At 40.2% G+C, this 16343-nt stretch overlaps 2 protein-coding genes across 6 annotated transcripts in view; one reads left to right on the forward strand and one right to left on the reverse strand.

The window, feature by feature from the left end:
* Positions 1-6261, reverse strand: part of cunh10orf90 (chromosome unknown C10orf90 homolog) — a 16894-nt gene extending 10633 nt beyond the window's left edge. For both annotated transcript variants that reach the window (XM_005736496.1, XM_005736495.1), the window contains exons 1-4: positions 6117-6261; positions 5231-5998; positions 2625-2688; positions 309-400 (exon numbers count right to left, since the gene is read on the reverse strand). In XM_005736496.1, the coding sequence (XP_005736553.1) occupies positions 309-400; positions 2625-2688; positions 5231-5812 (738 nt within the window). In that variant the 5' untranslated portion in view covers positions 5813-5998; positions 6117-6261. The remainder of the gene's footprint in view (positions 1-308; positions 401-2624; positions 2689-5230; positions 5999-6116) is intronic.
* A 2231-nt stretch (positions 6262-8492) lies between these two features.
* dock1 (dedicator of cytokinesis 1) overlaps positions 8493-16343 on the forward strand; it is a 195263-nt gene continuing 187412 nt past the window's right edge. For 2 of the 4 annotated variants that reach the window (XM_005736499.2, XM_013911671.1), the window contains exon 1: positions 8493-8794. In XM_005736499.2, the coding sequence (XP_005736556.1) occupies positions 8752-8794 (43 nt within the window). In that variant the 5' untranslated portion in view covers positions 8493-8751. The remainder of the gene's footprint in view (positions 8795-16343) is intronic. The other 2 variants (XM_013911672.1, XM_005736500.2) reach the window with 1 other exon arrangement.

Consider the following 16343-nt stretch of genomic DNA (forward strand, 5'->3'; position numbering starts at 1 on the left):
ATCTATCTATCTATCTATCTATCTATCTATCTATCTATCTATCTATCTATCTATCTATCTATCTATCTATCTATCTATCTATCTATCTATAGCCAAGCCTGGTTAGAAATGGGAGATTTTGGTTTAAGCAAAAGAGCAAAAGTGAGCATGATAACAACAACAACAAAACTTCATTATATAAAAAGAAATACCTTGCATCTCCAGCCATAAATGGGCCCAATAATAACAATCATCATCATATCCTTCCTTTGTAAAACTGTCTCCTAACCTATGTGGTACTTTATATTTCAAAACCTGTTATCAGTTACCTGTTTAATAACAGGAGCGCCTTGATCAGGTGTCTGCCACGTCTTCACACCCAGAGCAGTGGCAGCGGCGTGACTTCTCTCCACCTCTGCATCTGTGTATCAAGGCAAAACAAATGATCCACTGTCACAGTCTCTGCAACACATACTCTCACGTCCTAACTCGCCCGCACTCTCTCTCTCTTTCTCTGTCTTTGCCACACACAAACATGCAAGTCATTCATTCCTGTGACTGTAGAGCAATGTTGACACTGTCAATAATTGACACTGGCACAGCAAAGTGAATTTAGCACCACCCCAGAGTCACTTGTCTCCTTACCCAGGAGACACAGCAACTTGACTGGTCTGCCTCTCAGCCCTGACTGCCACCCTGACTGCGTTTCCACCTGCTGCTGTTACCATGGTAACATGCTCTCACTTTGGGATAACCCTTGTGCGTGTAATCTGTATTGGGTTTCTTCTTTTTTTTCCGTTTGAGGGAGAAAATGAGAGCGCAGGTGAAAATTGCAGAGCTTTGCAAACAAGATTAGACCTAAAGACAAATGTCTTCCGACTTCCTAAAGGACTTTGGCCCTTCTAACGCCTCCTTTCACCTGCTTTAATCGTAACATAGCTTTTTTCTGTCTGTAGAAAGCCCCCACCCCAACACCCTGAAAAGCTTCTCTCATTACCTCTACTAGCTGAGCTCAAATTGCCATTTCCCTGAATCAACAGCTGACCTTAATATCCCAGAGGAAAATAAAGAAGCAAGGCCATATGGCAAATACCCATCTGGAGTTCCCGCCCTCCCAATTTATTCATCATCCTCATGAGTTTTATCGAAAAAGTAAGTGTGAGCAGGGTGAAAATTAACCACCCTGTCCAAACACGAAGGCCCTTGAAGCACACAATCCAATTTTTATTATCATTTGCTCATTAACACCAGACCATTTCAAGTTTGTTAAATGTGACTTTTATGGAGGCAGAGGGCACTAAATGTCTGCAATGAGACCTCAGCTCTGATTAAAACTATTTCTGCTTGTTCTGTTGTCAGCAACAACCAGAAAGAGAGAGAGAGAAAAAATAACGAGAAATACATTTTCTAGTTCCGGCGCAACTGAGTTGATTCTTATTGGAATAACTGCGATTTAAAATTCATTCGGTTTCAGGTGTGAAATTGTGTACTTAAATCCACTGGCGGCTGAGCAAAAGTGACTAGCAATAAAACAAATTTGGATGCAGACCTTCATAGAGATAGTTGTTTCCTGTTTCAACTCGCTGGTGGTGATTGATGTTGAGTTCGGCCATTGTGTGCACCTGACTATTTATTATTTTGTTCAACTGAACTATATTTATGGATTATTTAATTGAGAGGTAATTATTATTCTTTTCAGAAAACCTTGGGAAAAGCTGTGTGTTAAATGCAGTGTTTCTAGAAAAAGTATGTGTTGCACAGAAATTATAACTAAACGGTAAATAACAGCTGGATTGTGAAAAGGCAATCTAACCTATCAAATACTATTTGAAAATGGTTAATAATAATAAATACAAAATGTCATGCCACCTTAATCGGCACAGCTTAATTAGGCCTTTATAAGATATTAATGAGGTTTACTTATCTTTGAAAATATGCTGTCTATCAAAGTCATGAATGGATTACTTTGATTTCTGAGCCTGAGCCCTGTCAGGATAATCTATGTATAAACAAGAACAAGGCTGAAAGATCAAACCTCAGATCAAATCCAGATGGAGCTAGATGTCATGCTCAAAGATTAACACGGCCACTTTTCCAGTCAGTCAGCATCTCTCAGTCTTATCTTTCTGCCCTTTCGTTTCCATGCCAGCCCCTACCTCTTTTTCATCAGCTTTTCAGGCCTAATAGTGCCCATTTCCTTTGCCTGCAATACTGCCAGAACACCGTGGCACAACAGTCACGATCAGTTGTTCTTGAAATTGACTTTGTTTTAGAAGATGTCGTTTAAAGTGATCATCCAGCCAGTCGGTGTGGAACATTTGAAAAAGGACAGGGGCAACACTGCTGCAAGGAGCTGATTACAGGCAAGTAAACTGTGTGGCAAGTCAGCCCTGAAATAAGCTCTTGTTCTCCTCCTAGCTAACCCAGCCCCTATAGTTACCCTATGACCATATTTATTATGCCATTAATTACGTTTCTTGGTGACAGACAAATAGCCTACTCTTTACATTTTTTAAATCTTTTATTTTATGTATGGTTTTCAGTTATAACACTTGCATAATGTATAGATTTGCATAACTGAATTTTGTTTTACTACACTCAGCTGAAAGCCCATCTGTTATACAAGTGGCAAATTGCATACGTACTCTGTGCCTTAGGTGTTGCTTGATTCTTCTGAAATGTTGGAGTGATGGGTTGTTTCAGTTTCAGCTGGAAAAAGAAAGAGTGTGGCAGAGAAATTACAAAAAAACTATTATTACATTAGTAATAACCGTCTTGGACAGTGGTTCTCAAACTTTTTACATCATTCCCCACATGGCACGAAGAAATATTTTCAGCCCCATCTAAACAAAACAATGACAGAAAAGCCTAGCAGCAACTTTATTTAGATAATAAACTCATTCCCAATGAATCCTTCAGTATTTTTTGTTTTAAACCAACAACTTTCATTTCAAGCAACTATTTGTATCTTTTGTCATTAGACTGCTTCATTAGTTTGCACCACTTCTGCAAAAATGGAACAAGTTAAACAGAATGTGAAAATTGCCAACATGGAAAAATAAAGTTCAGTTTTAGTCTTATAAAAAAAAGTAATCCAGGAAAGTGTGAACTTGAGATGAAAAATATATAATTTAGTGAGAGTTTAATACTATTCACTCTTAGTGGCTGCAGTGAGCCTGTTTTTGACTGCAGAGCTGTGGCGGGGCGTGGTCTGTGCTGCGGCTGCGGGGGAGCGGACGCACCTGAGCGGCATCCCCAATCACGCCTCGCCGGCTTAAAACAGAATGAACTAGGTCCTGTTGTTGTTGTTGATGTGTGTAGGATGTACCTGAAAAGCTACAATAAAGAAGTGTACTGAAAAGTGCGAACATTGGTCGGGTCTCAAGTGACCCAGTCCTGGGTATCGGCACCACTGTAAATGACATGCATGCATGACAGACCCGACCACATGCACGCACTTTTTAGTACACGTCTTTATTGCAGCTGGCGACTTACACATGCAGCTGCAGCTTTTTAGCGGATCCGCATATTAGTAACATAACTGCCGCAAATTTCTCTGTTCTGCCATAAAAGTGATTCCGATGCTAAACATTAGTTCCGCATGACCTTTCTGCCAGGTAACTTGCCCCCCCCCACCTTTAATAACTCTGTGCCCCACCAGTGGGCCGCACCACACACTTTGAGAACCACTGGTCTAGGAGTACAGATTTTTTTTTCGGTCAGTGTTTGATACATTCAAAAGAGTGGGAAAAGGCAAAGCCCAATTTTTGAAGTGTTTTGGCTGTTAGCATCTTAGCTTTTCCAAAAGAGATGTTATGTCAGGTGGATTTTAATCTGTCTGCACTTTGATAGGGTAGTTCAGTTCAGTTTGATTTATATCACAACAGCAGTCCCCTCAAGGTACTTTATATTGTAAGGAAAAGACCCTACAATAGTAGAGAGAAAATCCCTGGTTGGGGGGCAATGGGAGGAAGATGAAAAGAAAGCCAGAGATTAATATTAACTAACAATTTAAGTGAGGTGTCACTAACAAGGAAGACCTGCTCTAAAGCACACCCACCTTTATTGTCCTTCTGGATGCTAATGGTGGCCAAAATGTTCAAAATGTGCATCATGTTATATTTAGTAAGATTTCAAACTAATAAATGACACCATAAGCTCAACGGGAATATATTTACTGGGAAGATGATCAAAAAAACGGTCTGTTTTCCCCATAAACTTCCCAGATTTATTCTCATTAGCAAAAGATTTGCTTCCAGTGGCCATTAGAAAGGATCCATGTTTAAAGCACTTCCAAAGTTGCTTATGTTTTCAGTCAAAGAGGCTATGTCTATTTTTGTATACTGACTAAGACCTGCATGGTAAATACGATGCTATCACAGCAGCCAACTTCTAGCTAACAGGTCTTCTCAGAAAGACTGAAAAGGGAAAAGGTATAGCTAGTCCATGTCTGTCCGACAATATCAGGTTAGCTGATTCCTCTGGTTTTCAGTCTAACTGGCACCAAAGTTAGTCAACCAACAGCCATGAGAGTATCTATTTTCTTAAATAAAGCACATCTCCCTTAAAGTTTTAAGTTTTAACCACAATCATTCAGAGCTTTTTTTTTTTTTTTTAGAGTGGAAGCAACTGAAAATATAAACAACCTCATTTTGATCAGTCAGGAGTCTCTAGGAATCTGCTTAATGCATCAGTTCAGTCAGATCTCTACAGCACACCAACTTATCAATTCAAAGCCATATTATCAGATTACTGATGCTCCTATTAAATTATTTCTGTACATTGACTTGCTTCTCTCTTTGGGCACAGAGCACATTGCTCCAAATGAGTCGTAAACCTTTTGAGAATGCACTGAGTTCCTGCAGAGTAAGCTGTTTTCAAAGGATGCCAGAGCGCTGCCTTCTTCCTGGGTAACAGAGACTTGACTACAAATGGCTCTCTGTGGCACTCTGTGTGTTTTACTCTACAGTGCCTGCCACAAAGCAGCGTCACTTTCATGAGCATACACAACACTAACATGCAAAAGTCCCACAATTCAAAATGTTGCCAAAGCCAAATCCAAGCTAAGTCTTTGCCAGTGCTTGTTTTAGAATTGTGTTACTCTAACTGGTTTTCCAGAAAGGTGCAGAGTGCAACTGCTCAAATTTTCTGCATTCTTCAGTCCTCACTAATTTAACTGCAGATAAAAGAATTTCATAAAATATTCTATTGCCAAATGGTTTTTTTTTGTACCAGGTGTTATGTGTCTTACATGGCCGGGAGCATGGTCCAAAAATTGGTTTTGGTTGCAAGTGTCTGCAACCATCATCACTCTTCTTTGGATTGGCAGCCATCCAATTTTGACTGGAGAAAGATAACTAAGTTCGGCTTGTTCCTTTTCTGGAGCCTGCATGATATGGGCTCTCTCCCAGCTTCCTCTGCGCTCCGGAGGTGAAAAAATCCCAGTCTGGAGGGACTCCTGGCTGCCCAGCGAGCTGTCACATAGGCTTGAACTCTCACATGAAGATGAGACCCTGCTGAAAGAGGGAAAACCCGTGTGTCTCCAAGCACGTCCAGTTGGCTCTTTGTTCAGAACAGGCATGGATGTTGTTCGGTCATTGAACCCTCGAGCCTGATTATGAGCTGGGGCTTTAAGTTTGCTCTGCATAGCCTGCAGGTGCTCTAGCCAGCTGTCCAGCTGGCCACCTTCAATGGCGCTCTGGGGCCGCGGTGCACGTGGTGGATGAGAAACAGCGGGCCCTTCTGACATCAAGCTCTCCCAGTAGGACTCATCTCCTGATCTCCTCCAACCTGGAGTCCTCCTTAGGTGGGCAGCTGGCCTACGGAGAGTCATCCCTCTGGAGCTTAGGTTACCACTCACAGCTCTCAAGTTTCAGCTCCTCAACAAAAGCCGTTTACTGTGGAGGTATTAATGAGAAACTCCCGGCTCAAGCCGACTTCTTGACAAGAGTCATCCTAGAAATGCACTGCAAGGAATCACCAGTTACAGTAATGATCAAGGTCATCTTTGTCACAGTTCCTGTTTTGAGAACATATGAGAACAATGTTCAGAATTAGAGTTTCAGATATATTATTTTAGGTTATAAGACTCACAACAGTTATTATCAATTTCATTCCATGATGGTGGTGTTACTCACCAGTCAATGACGTACAGTCCTTTTTCACTTGAATCCAGTTCTTCTCACTCTTTAGTGTTTAGGAAGTAAACACTGCCTTTGTTGATATAAAGTAGGTGCTAGCGGGTACTGTCTCCAGCCAAGCAGCAAGTAGCAGTATAAGGGAATGTTTGGAGGACAAAAGAGTTACTGAGCACAAGGGCTCAACATCCAATACACAGAGGAAGATGGGAAGAGACAGAGGGAGAGGCGGGCCGAAAAACAAACACTTGTTGATGTGATGCCTGACGTAACAAGAGCTCCATTTAAACGAAGTTAACATTCATCTTGAAGGGATTAAACCATCTGATTTTAGGTTACAGCAAGCCAAATACAGTATTCAATATTTTAAAAGGCAAACTTCCTGACATTCAAGAGTCCTTTCAAATGATAGAGCATCACTAATGAGCAGATTATCCATGTTAATCCACGACTCACTTACTGCTTTGGCAAATCCTCTTTGTTCAGTTCCCCCTGTTTCGTCTCTTCCCTGTGATCTCGTGGTTGGTGGCTGATGATGAGGCATTGCTATCCTCAAGCTTCTATCCAGACCATGTGACTTTAGCAAGACTGTCTTAAAATGGCCCAGTGTTTCTTGGGTAAGTAACTGTGACCCACATGATGTCACGCAATGCACGAGAGAAGGATATTTACAAGTTGGGAAAACTTGCTGGGAGAAGGATTTTGCTTCAGATTTTATTCAGGGGGCATCTTTAATCTTTAAACACAGATCTGCAAAGATGCAACTTCTTCCAACAACAAAAAACAGAAAAAGAAAAGAAAACTGGCACCCGCTTTGACATTTAATGAATTTCACTGTTCTCGACGGATTACCAGTCCCTACATGGCTTTCAAAACAACTCAGTATCACTGGGTGGAATTACATTTTCCAAATGTATAAAAAAAAAGACAAAGATAAGACAGAGATGTCATGTCTATCATTTGCAATGGCCTGCTTTGAGGGAACGTTTTTAAGCTGAGAAGCCGCATGTAGAATGAAAATGCAATGATTTGAAGCAATTTGCATAATTTTGTCTGCTCAGCCTGGGAGATAACACGAAAACAAATGGAAAAACTCAACTGAGTAAAAGACAGAATTTGACCAGATAGACGAAAGGTAACTTTTTTCATAGGCGAAGAAGTCTGAAAGCGGCAGCCCCCTCTGCTGGCACGACTTTAATATGACAACCTGAAGAGGAGGGAGAAAGCAAAGGGGATGGAGAAAAGTGTTTGTGGGATAGTGAACCGTGGGAGGGTCATCATAAGTTGAGAGACTTGTGCATCTAAGAGTAGGATGCATCAGTTGTGCAGAAAAGATAAATAAAGCTGAGCAGATTCGAGCGTGTGAAGCAGACGCATCACTTCTGTATCATCTGTTTAGCACCCTCAGCTTTAACCTCCTAGGACCTGGCGTCCACATATGTGGACGTCACATTTTGGGTTATTTACACCAAAATACTGAATTTTGCTCTACAAGGGCCTGGTATCCACTCATGAGGACATTATACTGCTACTGTTCTATCACAATTTTAAATGAATATCCTCATATGTGGCTCTTATTTTTTTTATTAATAACAAAAATAAGGTAAAAATAAATAAATAAATCTGGTAATTCTTAGTTTTTACATTCATCGGGCCCCAATGTGACCAAATATCAAAGAGAAATTAAAAATGCATGCAGTGGAAGAGTTCGGGTCTTAGGAGGTTAAGAGGCCACTTCTATTGCTTAATTCGGCGCATTGCTACTCAGAAATATCACGGTCGCCTTTAGCATTAAGCGCAAACAAGGAAGGAAACGAACGCTGACCGCATGTATTTTAAACCTGCGGTCGAGTCAATCAGATGAGTATAGTGTGTGTAATTGTGAACGTTTTTTACCTCAACACCATGCACTCTAAGGTCAAAATAAAAATAAAAAAGTCTCCCAATGCTACAGTCAACTATTAAACGTTAGGACTGCAGCATGTTTAATTTGTGCGTTTATTCTATTATTTTCAGTGACTCTCTAAAGCACATGAAGCACTTATTTAAACCTGACACAAATGGATGTTACTGTCACCATTAGTGATATTATTATTAAGTTTAGTCTTCTGTAGTTATCATCGCATTTATTAATTCAGTCCCCTGTTGGTAAAGTTGATTTTCTTATAACATTTGCATATAGTAGTCTTCAGATGGCTTTTTATAATGTTGCATTATACAATTAGCAAATTGTTTACGTTGTAGCCACGTAATGTGGATATTGAAACAAAATAACAAAAAAAAATTAACATCAACCTTGAATTATAACTACTTTATGATATAATAATACCTCTACGCCCTCGCAGATTAACCTGCAATCATCTAATCATTCATGCAGCTCAGTAGTCATGTAGCAGCGTCCGTCACAGCACGACCAGCGCCGCGAGTTTCACAGGACGCCTGCAGGGTGAAAAAGTTGTGTTCCCTTCCTCCCCCTTGCGGAGCGTCCTGTCACTGGTGGAAAATGGCTGCTCGGAGTAACTCCCCAAAGCTCAGAGAAAACTGAAAAAAAGAAGTCTACATTAATAACAAGAGGTCACGTCTGGACCTTTTTTAACAGGCAGAGCGACAACTCGAGGAAGCCTCGACACTGAGAATGTCTCGCTGGGTGCCCACTAAAAAGGAAAAGTATGGAGTTGGTACGTAAGAAAACTTGCATGCTCCATCGCTAGCTCGCCCTAGCTCTCTGCTCTCAGATTGAACAAGTTAGGGAAGATTTGTGATTAGAAAGCGAACGGCTGAGTTTTTCCCATCCGTGGGGCTGTACGCGGGATCTCGTGGTCAAATTTGCCAAAAGCTAGTGGAATGCAAATATTACGAGTGGGGAATGTGCCAGCTGGTTTGCATGAAATGCAAAACAAGGATTGTCTGTCTTTTGTGAGGAAGAGGACTGTGTGTGTGTGTGCGCGTGTGTGTGGATTGGGAATTGTTAGAGGCGCGCCTAGTACGGCGGTGTTTCCTGTGTTATGGGGCCTCCGCTACAAACTAACTAGCTAGTTCTAGGCTACGCTGGACTTGTAACTGTGAAGTTTGATGCTTGCTTTTGTGTTTTCGTCTTCTGTACCAGGGAAAGCCTTCGCTGTTAGTTGCTTATTGTCAGCTCATCTAAGAGTTTGAAACCTGGCTGAAGAGCATTGTGCCGTTTAGCTTCCACCATCTCCTTTAGGGGGGGATTTACTCAACAGTATCGAACCTCGTCGCAAAAAGTAACTGTAACTATGAATGATATGCAGAAAAACTTAGCTTTAAAGGGAAACTGCTACAAGGGCTGCGTTTGCTATGTTTTCCTGTAGGAAAAAGGCTTGATCAGATACATCCAGGAGATGTTAGAATTATATTACTGATATGTTTTTTGTCTTTGTTTAACAGGTTTACCATGCTTTAGGCACTAATATGCAGCCTTTAAAAATGACACTAATGGCACAAACCACATCTTTTCACATGTTTACTTTTTGGCTTTAGATACATTTGAATAATACCTATCCAGGTGTGCAATATAAAAAAAGAAGTGCTTTGAAATTTCTTTGGTAATTCCACTTGACTGTGGGATGGAACAGGGAACAATAAAAATAAAAAACCACCATGAGGAAGTTGAGGTAAGATGAAATCTGTAATGCACAGAATATAAGAAAAGAGTTGCATGACTTGTTGAGTTTTGATGGATTAAAGTTGCTCATTGTGCCACAGGACAGATTTTTTCTTTAGAAATCTTTCATTTTAGCCTTTATTTGTAAGGACAGTGGAGAGAAGATGGGGAAGCTGGAAGAAAACCAGGGGGAAGTTGCGTTGTAAATGTCCTTGGGGGCGATTTTGAACCTGGGCCTTGCATTTGGGCTGCCTGGGCTTGCCCAGTGAGCCAAACCAGTGCCCCAGTTTGTTATTTTTAATGTCCCACAACATACTGAATTACTTTTGGCTATGTCCATTAGTGGGACTGAGGGCTTGCAGCTGTATGAGGGTTACTGAAGCTGACTGATGGATGAGTTCAGCCAGTTACGTGAAAGCACTATTTTTTTGGTCCGTTTGAAGTGTGACAAGTTTACAGTTCTGATGCTAATGCTTGTCTGTTTAGTCACAAATATGCAACGGTTCTTGAAAGTTGAGATTCTTCAAAAGCCATGGAGAAAATTCTCTCAGGGTTCAGTGAATGGAAGAGTGGATGAGTCATTAGTAAAAAGAGAAGCAGCTGCCACCTCACTGCTGCACAGTATTGGTTGGGTGCACAGCCATTGCACTTTTAATACTTTATGTGTTGACCAAGTAGCACTAATGAGCAGTCGGTGAGACACCTTATGCTAGCAGCGCTCACTGAGGACCTATTTCTGTTTCAGCAAAACTTTTTTTTTCTCTCACACCATTTACTACTCTCATAATGGTCTCACTGCTTTGTTTGTGTATGTGGGAAAAGTGTCTCCTTTTGTCTTCCCACAAAAGCATTAATAATGAATGGCACTGTCTTCTTGCATAGAGCATAGCAGTGATTACGCATGTTTTTGTCCTCATACTGGTCGATTCACGTTACAGTATTTATGCAAGCAAGTCTTTGTATAAAGCCATGTTAGATTTGTGTCAATAATAACCAGAAACAAAATAAATCTTTGTTTTTCTCATTTGTTTTTGTTTTTCGGTGTCATATTGCATAGCTTTCTGCTCATCGTTATGCTTCACTGCGTGGAAAGCGAAGCACTTCAAACCTGGAACAAAACCAGAGGAGCTTTTTAGTAAACCAGCCGTTTTTGTTGCATGTAAAACTTAGTAATATATTAGTAATATATCCGTGTTGGGTAATGATAATGTGTGGGTTTCTTAAATTTTATAGCAGTATGGCTCTAGTCTCAGGATCAGCTGGTCAGTTGTTTGGGCAGCACGCTCTTATCGTCTTCTTGGTAACAAGTGTTACTTTGGTGATGAAAAAAATGCTACATCAGTAGCTTTACAGGATTGGTCCATTGTTATTGTCAACAAAGGGGAACAGATGATTTGCGTTAGGGTTGAGGCTTATAGTGTGAACACATCTGAAGTGGCATATTTCAATGTGCTTGTTCCTCCAGAGTCTGTCAGCAGCAGCAGCAGCTACACCCACACCAAACTGGATGTGAAGGTGTTTTTAAAAACTGAAAAAATGATTGTACAACAAATCTAATGCTCGGGATATTAAGACCATTAGTAGAAAGGTGAATCGTTCTTCATGACTATACATGAAAATGATTTATATACTGCAAACACTAACTTTTGATGTCTTTTTATCATTTAGATAAAGTGGACTCTTTATAGGTAACATTGTTAAGACATTACATTACAGAAAATTCAAAAGTGAGTCTTTAAAATGTTAATTTACCAAGATAAAGTTAGACTACACCTTTATGTGGTTCGAATTATACAGCTGATCTCTTGTTAATAAGGTGAATGTTTGCTTGCAGAGGTTCCAGGTTACTGTCTGAGGGCACTAACATGTCCTCTTAAAAGGATTGTGCACTTAAGAGTTCCTGCTAAACATATGTAACTAATATAGTGAGCAGGGAGCAGCTTTGTAAGCCATAATGTATGTTTATGACTGAGTGCCTTCACTTCCTGTGATTTCTTTCTTTTGAGTATTCACATTGTACTAACCTGCCAAACAAAACTTTGATTTCTCGTCACCTGACCTTCAGTTGACTAATGGACCCATCTGGAAATAAAAAAGGGAGGTGTGGCTCAATTTCCTGTGGCAAGGTTAGTGGCCTCAGAGTGAAGGAGTTTATCCTTTTAAGTTTTATTCTTTGACTCCATTGCATCCATCTCAGCATGCAGCAGAGCAACCTCATCTTCAGCTGTGCTTCAACCTGTGTTCAGAGCAGTTTCTGCTCTCATCTCTGCTACAGTTACCATAATTCTACCTTAATTCTACCATAATTCTCTGATCTCATGGTAATAAATGCCAACACTACAGGTCATTATCACAAAGAACAGTGACGAAAAAAAACCTTTCTATGAAAGAATTAGGTGTCAGAAGCTTCAGTAATGCTGTGCAAATCGCATCTTGCTAAGCAGAAGTCGTAACTTCACATATTGTAAAATATAACATTTTACAATAGTGCAAACATAGTGCATCCATGGAAACACTAGGGATGATATACATATACATATACAGATGACCCCCATGCTGCAATAATGTTGACATTCTGGCTTTGGGGAGGCCAATCCATCACTGCCAGTGTGCATGTTGCGTTTTTTCTATCCAGGCATGCTTTTCCTGCATTAGCAAGACATTGAAGAATGAAAAATGAAGCTATAGTGGATCAAAATCTGATAGCCTTCATAATCAAACGGATTCTATGAAAAGGACAAAACCACCAGTGTTTTCTTATTCTCCCCTCGTCCAGTTTCCTCAGATGTTTTAAGGACACTCCACACAACGTAGACTAATAGCTCTTGGGGAATACCTGCCTGTCATAATGTATTATCTTCAACATTGTTCATAGAGTCAACCGAAAAAAAACTGGAGCAAATTATGTGTTGCTTTTGACAAATTGCCTAAAGACACTGTTTAAGATTGGTTCTTTTGTCTGTTATGTGCAGACACAACACTGGTTCATCCCTTGAATTAGGTTTTTTTATGCTTGAATGATTCACAGGTCACTGTTAAGCGGTTTAAAGACAAAAAAGAAAGAAAGAAATCCTCTGACAATGGTCAGATGTAAGGACTGGACTGAAAGTGTGTTAAAAAGCAGCTAATGTCCAAAGAAAAACCTTGTTGCTCAAGACCACTTAAAAATGAAAAGTCTAAAAAAAAAAAAAATGACCAGAGGCTCAAGGCTATTGCAGAGTATAACTGTGTTTCTAGTCTTAAATCTTTTCTCCACTTGTATATGGACATAATTTGGGGCAAAACTCCTTTTTGATTGGACCTGGTTGTACTGTGTGTAAGCACCTTGGCTTTATGTTAATAACGCCTCTAGAATTCCCCCTGTCTCACTACAGGCTGCAGAGTACATAGCTTTTTCTGTTTCTTGTAAAGATAACGATTGCCCCGAGGCATTAGATTAACTTCCTTCTTTAAACAATGTTTTCAGCTTCAGCGGCATTTGCAGAATGCTGCAAACTTGCCTAGACGTCACTCAGCTGATTAGACTAGTTTTTGTGTTTTGTTTTGGGTTGGTTTTTTTTTATGATGGAGTGAAATAAAAAGAAGTAGTAGAGTTACGTTTTGACCCATGCTCATACTTAAAAGAGGAGAAAGGTCAATCACTTACATTTATATCTCATTTGACCCTGAGCTAATTTTCAGTACACAGTGCTTTCCTTGTCAAATGCCAACCAGCCCAGCATAAATTAAAGGGATGAGGAGTTCTGAAGCCTAGTTATTCTGGTGGCATCTCGAAAATGATTTAACATGGCCCTAGGGAAAGGTTGTTTAGCTGTCTCCCATTTCTGTGATGAATTAACCGGAAATACTTTTTGATGCTAATTTCAAGGGTTGTCTCATTAATTCTGTTTCATCGTGGATGTTTCTGTTCCTTAAGAGAGACTTCAGAAGGTTGCGGTTCTAGAAAGTTAACCAGGGAACACTATGGAGGACTATTTACTGGATTCACACATCACTTTTGAGAATTCAGCGCAAATGGTGTATGAAAGCATGCGCTTTCCCGAGAAATGTTTTCCACGTGTTGATGCTTCTCTTTTTGTAAATTAACTCTTAATCTAACTTAAGAGCAGTTCAGAAAACGAAGCAGAAACAAATGCATGTGAACTGCAATTACTCAGCTGTAGGTTTGGTGGAAAAGGAAGTGCTGATTCCTGCAGGTTAGATTGCACGCTTACAGAAAAGGACAAGTGGACACATAAGCCGCCGAGTTCTAAATATAAGCTCTGGTGGGGGGTATGACTGGTATAGCTGAACTGTTTCGTGGAAGATTGACAGCCTTAGATTGCTTTTATTTAGAATAGGTTAGTGACAAGTAACACGCTTGTGGCAGAAAATAGAGATGCAGTCGTTGTGTACGAATTGTCATGCAAGCAGTAGGACAAATATGGCCTCAATTAAAGGCTAGTTTGGGTTGCTTCATGAATAGCAACCATATGTTTTAAAATTCACTTCTCATATTTTACTCTGCTTGCGTAGCCCTCGCTGCGGCTATTTGGTGTGAAATATATATTAAAAAATCCTCCTATTTTTAGCCGTTGCAGTCATTTACATTCCATTTAAGAAACGTCGTTCTCACCTTTTCTAAAGAGAAAAGTTCTTTGTGGTAAACCATCTATACATTAAACCGTAGAAGTTCATTTGGCAGTGTGATGCCTTCTTTATGTCTCACCTATCCATTTGGCAGCATGACCAATGTGTCTGCGTGTGTGTGTTGGGTTGTATGCTAACAAGTGGTTTTTTTTAATTTTTTTTATTTGTGCTGACTCTGAGGAGTGTGCAACTCTCTCTCTCGAGCAGTCACCTGGAGACTGAATACTAAGCTAACACCATTAATTCCAATTTTATGAGTTTGTGCATCGTGCTTTCGGATTATTTGTTTTCGTCTGCATGCGGAATGCAGAATACAGCCTCCACCTGGGACTTCATCCTGCTGAAGTTTTTCTCCCCATTTAATACAGCTGTACTGCATTTATTGAGCTGTCCTACAGATCTGTAAACAGAACATCTTCCTCTTTCTGCGAGCCAGCTCTACCTGGATGTCCGCAAAGCTTGAGGCTGCCAGTTAGATCACACTGATGATTCATATCTGGTTTAGGTAAAGCGTTTCTCCCAGTAGGTTTCTGTTATTTGGCTTTTTGTAGTATGCGAAGCTTTTTGACCCCTCCCACCCCCCAAATAAAGAAGGTGTATTGTTCATTGACTCTATATTTCCTTAGTATTAATTAGATGATGTTACATAGCCAAATCTTTGCCCATCATCCTCTTGGTTTCTCATTGGAGGTCAGTATGACTTTGCTATTGTTCATTCTGAAAGGGAATTATATATTAACTATGGCTCATGCTGCCTGGTGAGGCAGTTCTAATAGTACAGCCCCCAGTGGCTTGCTGTGAGATGGTGGATAAGACAAATGACAGCTGGCCTATTCAATCAGTGCATAGCTAAGTGGTTCCACGCTATTCCATCTTGGCTCACCAGCGAGACAAAGGTAGAGCGCTTCGACGTCTTGTTTTAAGTGTTGCTGTCTTTGGGACGGCCCAGTTGAGCGGAGGAGAAAAAGTGAGGTTGGGTAACGTTAACCTTGGATTTACACACATCTGAATTTTTTCAAATTAAAAACGTTTTTCAACTTCTATTTGTACTGATTAACACGTTTGAACTTTCCTGCAAGTCTTGGAGTTCCTGTGGTGAAAATGAAACGAGTGTATGAATGTGATGAGTCAGAAATCATCAGCATCCTGTCATATTGCCATTTGCCAGTGTGGTTCAAACTGTATTGACTTGTACTGGAACCTCTGGAGAAAACAGATGCTCACAAATCATCACGATGCCTGTTACATATACCTGTTTGTCAAATGTTACTTTGTTATCCAAGGACGCAAAGACGTCTAGCTTAGAGCTGTAGTCATCGGAAAGTGTTTCATAAACATTGGTAGATATGTCCGTTTTCAGTAAGATAAAAACAAACTTCCTTTAGCTAAATGTATGAACACACCCATGGTTGCTGAAAATTTTGAATGCCATTGGTGATAGGAAAGTTACATTTGTGGAACATCACATTTAAATGGCCTATCTGTATTTGTATCTATGTAAACACTTAGGAAAATTGTGTTCCTTTCATATATGGGTGCCCTGGTCACATTTCCTCAAAAGTTACTCCTGTGTTAGAGTTTCAGTGAGGCTTCACACAGACTTCCCTGTGCATTTACATCACCTTTTTTCCGTAGTGTCTTGTCTGCACAGGCACTAGTGCATTCCACTGGTAATACAGCAACTACACGTGTCCTTCAGACAGGCTCCATGCTCACGGTCTCCACAAGTGATTAGAATCCTGGATTAACTAAGTCTAACTAACATTTAAGTGTCAAAGAGTTTGAATAGCTTTTCATGCATGTCGGAGAGTGCAAAAGACATTAAGTTGCTGGAAGAGCATAATCACTGATCATCTTTCATTTAGCTTATGTTTTTTTTTTGTTTCAAACAATTGTCATATTGTTTCCTGCCCTCCTTTTAACTGTTTCTTTTTTATTCTGTCTTATGCTATTGCTCTGACCGACTGTGAAGC

Source organism: Pundamilia nyererei, unplaced genomic scaffold (assembly GCF_000239375.1).
Source record: "Pundamilia nyererei isolate P.nyererei 1_Seehausen unplaced genomic scaffold, PunNye1.0 scaffold00069, whole genome shotgun sequence".
NCBI lineage: Eukaryota > Metazoa > Chordata > Actinopteri > Cichliformes > Cichlidae > Pundamilia > Pundamilia nyererei.